This window comes from Microtus ochrogaster, unplaced genomic scaffold (assembly GCF_000317375.1).
Source record: "Microtus ochrogaster isolate Prairie Vole_2 unplaced genomic scaffold, MicOch1.0 UNK20, whole genome shotgun sequence".
Classification (NCBI taxonomy): Eukaryota; Metazoa; Chordata; class Mammalia; order Rodentia; family Cricetidae; genus Microtus; species Microtus ochrogaster.
Genome location: NW_004949118.1, coordinates 281645 through 290816, shown reverse-complemented (window position 1 = coordinate 290816; position 9172 = coordinate 281645). Strand labels below are relative to the sequence as shown.

Here is a 9172-nt window from a genome sequence, read left to right as displayed (position 1 = left end):
TCCTACCTTCACAGTTTGTTGGTAAAGGTCGTCCAGCTTTTGCAGCTCTTCCTTCAGCATCCTCACATTCCTCCTGCTCTCCGTCTTCATGGTGTTCATCTTGACAGACATCAAAATTCACATTTAACATTATACAACTTTTATATTTGCTTTTATGCATATTTATTTATTGTGTATGTGAGCGTTCTGCGAGCATGGGTATGCCTGGTGACCAAGGAGGTAAGAGGAGGGAGCCAGATCTTTGAGACTGGTGTCAACAGATGGTTGTAAGCTGCCACGTGGATGTTGGGAATCAAACCTGGGCTCTTTTCGAGAGCAACAAGTACTCTTAACTGATGAGTATCTTGTTTGTCTATTTTTTTACTATTTTTTACTATTTAGTACTATTTTTTTAAGATTCTATTTTATGTGTAAGAGTGTTTTGCATGCATGTATGTATGTATGTATGTATGTATGTATGTATGTATATGTATGTATGTACACCATGTGCATACCAGGTGCCTATGGAGTCCTGAAGATGACATCAGATACCTTGGAATTACAGCTATAAGGGACTGTGAGCTGCCATGTGGGTGCTGGTAACTGAACCTGTGTCCTCTGCAAGAGTGGCAAGTGCTCTTAATCATGGAGTCATCGTTCCAGCCCTAGCAGCTACTTCATTTTTTTCCTTTAAACCCAGATGTCAAAAAATACATTAGCAAAGAGCCTCTTTAACAGATGGTGCTGAGAAAACTGGGTATGTACCTGTAGAAGAATGAAATCAGGTCTCGAGTCTCACATTACATGAAACATTGAAAATAGATCACAGACTTCATGTGAAGACAGGACATGCTGAAACTGCAGGGAAGACACATCAACAATCATCCTATGCAGAGGCAGGAACTTCTGAAAGGACTGTGACAGCAGAGAACACAGCCCAAGGACGGACACATGGGATTATAGCAAACCAAAAACCTGCCTAACAATGGAAACAACCTCACAACTGAAGAGACAGCTTACAGATTTGAGGAATCATTGCCAACTCTGTATCAGGTAGGGTTCTATTATGTAAAAACAGCCAAGATTAAACCAAATCCAATCCATACATGAGGTAATGAAGTGAGCAGTCCGTCCTCAAAGGAAGAAATAGAAATGGCCAATGATATTTGATGACGGGCTCAACATCCTAAGCCATCAGAGAAAGGTGAATTAAAAATGATTATAATGCCACCCTACTAGCTCGGAATGACTTTCATCAAGAAAACAGATGACAACAAATGCTGGCAGGAATCTGGGGAAAGAGGAACCTTTACTCACTGCTAGTGAGCATATAAATTGCAGCTACTGTGGAAATCAGTAAGTAGGTTTGTCAAAAATAAGAAAGTGGTGGGGGAGACGGCTCAGTGAAGAGCACTGGCTGCTCTTACAGAGGACCTGGGTTCGGTTCCCAGCACCCACTTGGTGGCTCCAGTTCTAGGGATTCTCTTCTGGCCTCCACAGTCACCACAGATGTACACATATATGCAGGAAAAATATTCACACATAAAAATAAAGATAAACAAATCTTTGAAAAAAACTACAACCAAAACTATCACATCATCTGCCTATATGCCTCAGTGATTAAGAGCACTTCTTGTTCTTCCGGAGGACCAGCATTTGATTCCCAACCCTCACACCCGGCGGTTCACAACCACCTGTAACACCAGCCCCAGGAGGGTCTGACATCCCTCATCTCTGTGGGCACACACACACACATGCATATATACACATATTTAAAAGTAATAAAAATGACATTTATAGGAAAGTGGGTCAAACTGCAATTCAGAATGTTAACTGAAATAAATTGTATTCAGATAAGTACTATGTTTTCTCTCATGTGTGGATGACTCATGAAACTAGAGAACTGGGAGAGGAAAAATAAGACCTGAAGAATTCGGGTACAGGGGTACTGAAAGAAGATAATGCAATATTGTACTGGGAGAGCAGAAAGTAGGTTGCTGTGGGCAATGGAAAAACAGCAAGAATGGGACACAGGGGAGGGGAAGGCAAAGGCCAGAGGGCAGGGTGTGGAAGAAAGCATGTGTAAAAATGCCATTATGAAATCTACTACTTTGTAGCTAACTTAATAATCTTGTAACGGAAAATACTTATTCTTGTAGCCACCGTCCCACTTGAAGTGGAGTCCACGGGCAGGTGCTGTGCTATATTAGTAGAGAGACATCTATTACAGTACCAAGCATATGGTCATGCATAAAGCATTTGCTGAGCCAGCTGTTGCCATGCATGCATCTAATTCCAGCATTGAGAGGACTAAGGAAGGCCCGAAGATTGTGGCTAGAGACTCACCTATACTGAGCAAGACCTTGTCTTAAATAAGAAATGCCTATTTGCCAAATACATTTCAATGGCAATTACTGCATTTTATGTCTGTCAGTGATTGGTTTAATTTTATTGTGATGCCTATAAATTGTTGTACAGGCCTATAGTAGCCTCTTGATAATTATATGTTTATATTTTATGACAACTTTCATGTCTAAAAATCATCTGACCTTTAATATTTGAAAGCATTCATCGGTAAAATAATTTGTTAATGAAATCTTTTTTTGAGAGTTAATCAATTTTATTTTTTTCTTGTTATTTTGACTTTTCCATTTTGATATTTTATTGTTTATGCGGTAATCCATCTTAATATCTATTTTCTAAAATTTAGAAAGGTTTTTGCTATACATACCAGGGTAACCTTGGACTTGTTATGTAGCTCAGGCTAATCTTGAACTCAAGATTCTCTTCTCAGCTTCCAGGGTGCTGGGATCACTGGTTTGCACCACCATGTCTAGCTCAATTATTTTTAAAATAAATTATGTGTCTAGGTGTTTTGTAAGCAAGTGTACATCATGTTCATGGAGGCCAGAAGAGGGCATCAGATCTGTGGGACTGGAGTTACTGAGGGTTGTGATCGACCAAGTGGGTGCTGGGAATGAACACAGCCCCTTTGGAAGAACAAGTGCTCTTAACTGCTGAGCTACCTCTTCAGTCTATCATCAATTATTATGTGTATATTATTTATTATATATATATACATATATATATGTATATATATATATATAATATATTTATGTATATAAACGGCTTCCTTGCATGTCAGCATGTGTGTCATGTGCTCCTAGAATCAGAAGAACTGGAATTACAGATGGCTTTGAGTTTCTGTGTGAGTGCCAGAAATTGAATTCAGGTCCTCTGCAAGAGCAACCAGTGCTCTTGATCACTGAAAAAACCTTCCAGTCCCACATACATATAGTTTTTCTTTTTCTTTCTTTTTTCTGTTTTTTGAGTCATGGGTTTATGTAGCCCAGAACACTGGATTTTCCTGCTTTCCAAATCTGGGATTATAGGTATATCCTATTGCACAAATGTTTAGATCATCAACTCTTTTGGTTTTTTGCGACAGGGTTTCTCTGTGTAGCCTTGGCTGTCTTCTAACTCATAGAGCTCCTCCTGCCTCTGGCTCCTGAGTGCTGGGATTAAAGGTGTGTGCTGCTACCACTACCACCTTTTTTTTTTATTCCTTCTTTTCTTTTTCTTCCTTACTTCCATTTTCTCTTTAAAGACTTATTTTTACGTGGGCTGGAGAAATGGCTCAGAGGTTAGGAGCACTGACTGCTCTTCCAGAGGTCCTGAGTTCAATTCCCAGCAACCACATGGTGGCTCACAACCATCAGTAATGAGATCTGGTGCCCTCTTCTGGCCTGAATGCATATATGCAGGAAGAACACTGTATACATAATTAATAAATAAGTCTTTAATAAAAAAGAGACAGAACAGGGAAGAAGTTTCCTTTCTCATAAAAAAAAAAGACTTATTTTTATGTATATGAGTACTCCATCTGCACGTACAACTTTACGTCAGACGAGGGCATGGGATCCCACTATAGATGGTTGTGAGCCACCATGTGGTTGCTGGGAACTGAACTCAGCACCTCTGGAAGAGTAAGCAGTGTTCCTAGCCGCTGAGCCATCATCAGCCCCTCATCAACTTTTTCTTAAAGACTGATTTTTGTTTAAATTTTTCATGATTCAAACTAACTTGCACTATTACTAAACATAGACCATTTTTCATTTTAAGATTTCCTGGCTGTTATGTTTTTTAGATAGGGTCTTACTATGTGACCCAGCCTGGCCTGGAACCTGCAATCCTCCCAGTCTCTGATAACAAAGTGCTGGAATTGCAGGTACAAGGCACACTCCTGACCTCTATTTTATTGAGGAGAAAAAAGGTCTTCCTAGTAAAAAGTATTTGTTTTGTTTTGTTTTTTTGGTGGTACTGGGAATTGAACCCAGGGCTGCAGCCACATGCTAAGAAAGTACTTTACCACAGGGCCATGTTTGTAGCCCATAAAGTCAGATGCCATAGAATGTTAACAGTGAAAACAACTTTGTGTGGATTACTTGAATAGCTATTTATGTAAAGCCATGGGTTTTACTTACAGATTGCTTTAAACAAAAGAATAAAACTGGTGGCTCACACCTTTAATCCCAGCAAATCCCAGCACTCAGGAGCCAGAGGCAGGAAGATCTCAGTGAGTTCAAGGCCAGTGCGGTCTACAGAGTGAGTTCCACCTACAGCCAGAGCTACACAGAGAAACCCTGTCTCTCAGACAAACCAGAATTTAAACCACATTGCTCAGCAATCACAAGTCACACTCGACGCTAGGCTGCATTACGCGCACCACTTACTTGCTCTAAAGTGTCCTCCAGTGCAATCTTTTTATTTAAAGCTTTGCTAATTTCTTCCTCGCTTTCATTCAAGAGCTCTTTGAGAGGTACCTAGAAAATATATGAAATATGGGAGTCAAGATATATTAAAAATTCCCACCAGGTATGATTATATTATGATCGAAGACAGTTTCAGAGGAAAAAAATAAAGCCAGGACATTTTAAATATAATATACCATTGGTGAGAAAACATCGCATTTTTTTGAAGTCAAGGTTTAGGAAAGAAAAAACAGCTGGTCTCAATCTTTTTCCAAGTGCTAGGATTATGGGTATCCATCACAGTGCCTGACAGTCCACTTCTTTCTATCTGTTTGTATGTATTTACGCGTGAGTGCAGGTCCTTGCAGAGGCCAGAGTTGTGTCTCCCTGGAGCTGGAGCTACAGGGGGCTGTGAGGTGAGTGATGTGGGTGCTGGGAACGGAACCTGGCCTCCTCCAAGAGCAGGGCACAGTCTTAACTATGAGCCATCTCTCCAGACCCCATTTCTCTTTATTCCTTCTATTTGTCTTCTAACCTGCTGACTTTACTTCAACACCATATTGCATTGTTTCCCACTGTATTGAGAAAACTGAGGTAATACTCAGTTTAAAATGATTAAACAGAAATAGTTATGTTAAATGTAACCTGAAACTAAACTTTCTATACAACTAGTGTATACAAACATACAATTCAGTGGCTGTAGTATACTCACATTGTTATCTAAATGCCATTTGTACTTTAAACATATTTCATTACTCCAAAAAGAAAATGCCATATATCATTATGTATTAAGTCTTCTTTTGTTTCTGTTTTTAGGAGACAGGGATTCTCTATGTAGCCCTGGCTGTCCTAGAACTCACTATGTAGATCAGCCTGGCCTCAAAGTTAGCGATCCACGTTCCCCTGCCTCCTGAGTGCTGGGAGTACACCCTTGTGTCATTACACCTGGCTCTTGAGTAAGTCTTTTAAAGCTATTATTGACTTCTAATTTTGATCAGTTCCTTTCTTATGCTGTCCATCAAACCCAGATATTCTACAGCAAACATGGGCTCTACCACTGAATATAAACCCAACTCCTGGTACTGGGTGTGGTTGCACAAGCCTGTAATCACAGCAGTCTGAGGCCACTCTGGACTACGAGTTACAGTTTCAACAAAACAAAAACAGGATGTGAAAGACGGCTCAGTGGGTGAAGAGCTTGCTGACCAAGCCTGGAGACCTGAGTTTGATCCTCAGAAACCACCTAGGGTGGAGGCGAGAACTGACCTCCACATGTGTGTCTCTGCGTGTACTCGCCCACACGTCTTTTCACAGTCTAATTAAAAGCAAAACAGATGAAAACCCTTGCCAGACCCCAAACAGCACAACACGACGAAACACAAAACCACCCCAGGCCTGTTTTTTGGAGGACTCAATGCCTTTTTACAATTCTCTTCCAAGTGGCTGGGATGACAGATGTTCTCCATCATTCCTAACTATTTCTGCTTTTTCTGTTATGGACTTATTTATATTAGTTTTGTGGATACATGTGCATGTTGAATGTAGATGCTTGTAGAGGCTGGAGACACAGGATTCTCCTGGAGTTGGAGTAAAATCAGGTGTGAATTAGTTGCGGTAGGCACTGGACTTTTAATTTGGGATGTCTTTACAGGCAATGCATGTTCTTAACCACTGAGCTTTCTCTCCAGCATCCTACTTCTACGTCCATTGCTCACTACTGTATAAAATATTTCTAGAGTAAAAGTGAATTTTCTGAACATATTCTTTGTGCCTAAATACCTTTTACAAAATTATTTAAATCAGGTAATTATTTTCTTGCTGCAGCAATATGAAACCATTCAAAGTAATGATGTGCAAAATCAGCCAGCTACCTGGCTACTGACAGAAATCAATGTACCAGCCGGGTGGTAGTGGCGCATGCCTTCAGTCTCAGCCATTGAGAGGCAGAGGCAGAGGCCAGGCGGATCTCTGTGAGTTCGAGGCCAGCCTGGTCTACAGAGCGAGTTCCAGGACAGCCAGGACTACACAGAGAAACTCTATCTTGAAAAACAAAAAAGCAAAAGAAGTCAATATGCGTAGTTTGACAACTAATGGCTTGCAAAACCAGTAAGCAATGATTTACTGTGTCTACTTTGTTTTCTTAATTGACAGTAAATCTAAACTGAGTGTAGTGTTGTAGCCCTTTAATCCCAGCACCTGAAGGAGACTGAGGTCAGTCTGGTCTAACAGGCAGTTCCAGGCCAACAAGAAGTACACAGTGACATCCTGACGCAGATGTGGAAGAGGAGTTGCTGTGGCACACATCTGCAGTCCCAGCACTTAGGAGGCTGAGACAGCAGCACTGTCTTGAGTTGAGACCCAGCCAGGCTGCATGGGGAGTTGCAGGCCAGGATTCACAGTAAGATCTCGTCTAAACGCTACTGAAAAGTGGTGTGTATGTGTGAATGGAGCTGGCTTGATGTAAGCAATGTCTGTTCACCAGCAAACCGCTATCTCTGAGAAGATATGGTTCTCCGTGGCTATTTTATCTCCAGCACACAGCTGGGCTGGAACACAGGCTGTACACAGTAGACACATGGTAGGTGATCAGTTCTCCCATCCCAGTACTAAGCAGACCTGACCCTGCTTAGCTTTTGATTAGATAAGGCAGGTTCAGGGGGATGGACATAGTCTGGATGAACAATTCTCAAGGGAAAAAAATGTATAGCATTTGACTCAACAGATTTGAATTCCAAAGGTAAGTATTTTAAAGGTGGTATTTTAGTATCGGCAATAAATCTGTGACACTTGTGAATAAATCTAAAATTGTAATAAATGTTTTCTCAAAATTATCTCCTTGGGCATTTCAAAGTTAGGAACAGTTTTTTTTGGTGTTGTTGATTACTGACTTTTTTCCTTTTTCTGCTTTGAAAAATAATTCATTATACTTTATACCTTTCTGTGTGTGCTTGTACTAGAACTATTCCCACAGGTGTACCACAGACATTTCATCTTTCAAGATTTCCCTGAAGGGCTACCATGCTCCGGTCTGGCTGGAAGAACTGATCTGGTAACTAACCTTGTAAGTTTTACCATCAGTAAAGCAGGCATATGATGATCTCCCGAGAGGGGCTGAAGGTAGCTAGACAACAAAGCTTACCTCAGATTGTTGACATAGTCCTGATAGATTTTACTTGTAACCAACATTTTAATGAATAGTTGGACGAAGTAAAGGAGGCAGAGAGGAAAAGTCTCTTAAAGTAAAGTCAGCTGTGAAATAAGACATCTACCACTCAGAAGAAAGTCTAGTCCTATGGCATTATGGTAAGGTGAGGTTCGGACACAGACTTACGTAAACTTGAGCCCTGTATTTGACAAGGCATTTGGCACCAGCTTCAGGATTAAACTTAATTTCGAAGTCATAACCTTTGGAATTCTCAGCACCTTTCGGAATAAGCTTTAATTTTCGAGCCAATTTGTGGTAGTCTGCTAATTGTGCTTCAATCTGGAAGAGAACACAAAAAGAAATGTTAAAAATAAAGCAGTCATAGTCTGTGTGGTTTTCAATGGTCATTTCTGTAACTCTCCACAAGCGGTTATGCCAGTTTTTAGTAGTTTGATAATTAATTTGATAGTAATATTAAAATATATAAATGAAAGGTTTGGATAATAATTCTAAGGCAAAAATTCTAATAATTGATTGGTAAGAAGTATACCACTGTTCATTTACTCCATATAAATTAGAGTATGTTTCGTTATCAACTAAAATTTACATTCTCAAACCTAGATATAAATTTGAAATAAGACCAAAGTTTAGAGCTTGGCATGCCTTTAATCCCAACACTTGGGAGGCAGAGGCAGAGGCAGGTGGATCTCTGTGAATTTGAGGCCAGACTGGTCTACAGAGAGAGTTCCAGGACAACCAGGGTTACATACAGAAACACTCTGTCTGGAAAAACAAAGAAACAAAAACAAAATGAAAAAAATTCAAAGTGTGTGAGGGGGAACCCAAAACTTACATTTTACAGTATTAACACATTTTAATTACCCCAAATGAAAGAAATAGATTTTTACATTTCAAAGTATTATCTTAAATATATTGAAAATTTTTTTAGTAGTTCATATTTCTCTGTCTTTCAAGGGTACAGCTGTTACCAGAACAGAGTTTTTTCCCTCTAATGGAGTCCCCAGTTTTCCCAAACTCTTAATTTACTTTACAATGTGACATATCTGTTCACTTTTACTAGCTGAATGTAAGCTCTATAGAATCAGATCTCTCTCTCTCTCTCTCTCTCTCTCTCTCTCTCTCTCTCTCTCTCTCTCTCTCTGTGTGTGTGTGTGTGTGTGTGTGTGTGTATTTCCTCCCCAGCCCTAGAACACAGCCTGGCAGTTTCTCTTCTCTTCTGTTACTCTCTAGGCCCAATCAGTGGTCTGTTCTACTGCTTCCTGCTCCTCTTTTCAGT

At 40.1% G+C, this 9172-nt stretch overlaps 1 protein-coding gene across 2 annotated transcripts in view; it reads right to left on the bottom strand.

The window, feature by feature from the left end:
• Ndc80 (NDC80, kinetochore complex component) overlaps positions 1-9172 on the bottom strand; it is a 38138-nt gene that overhangs the window by 6346 nt on the left and 22620 nt on the right. For both annotated transcript variants that reach the window (XM_005367547.2, XM_013353925.1), the window contains exons 12-14: positions 8062-8214; positions 4713-4802; positions 7-99 (exon numbers count right to left, since the gene is read on the bottom strand). In XM_005367547.2, the coding sequence (XP_005367604.1) occupies positions 7-99; positions 4713-4802; positions 8062-8214 (336 nt within the window). The remainder of the gene's footprint in view (positions 1-6; positions 100-4712; positions 4803-8061; positions 8215-9172) is intronic.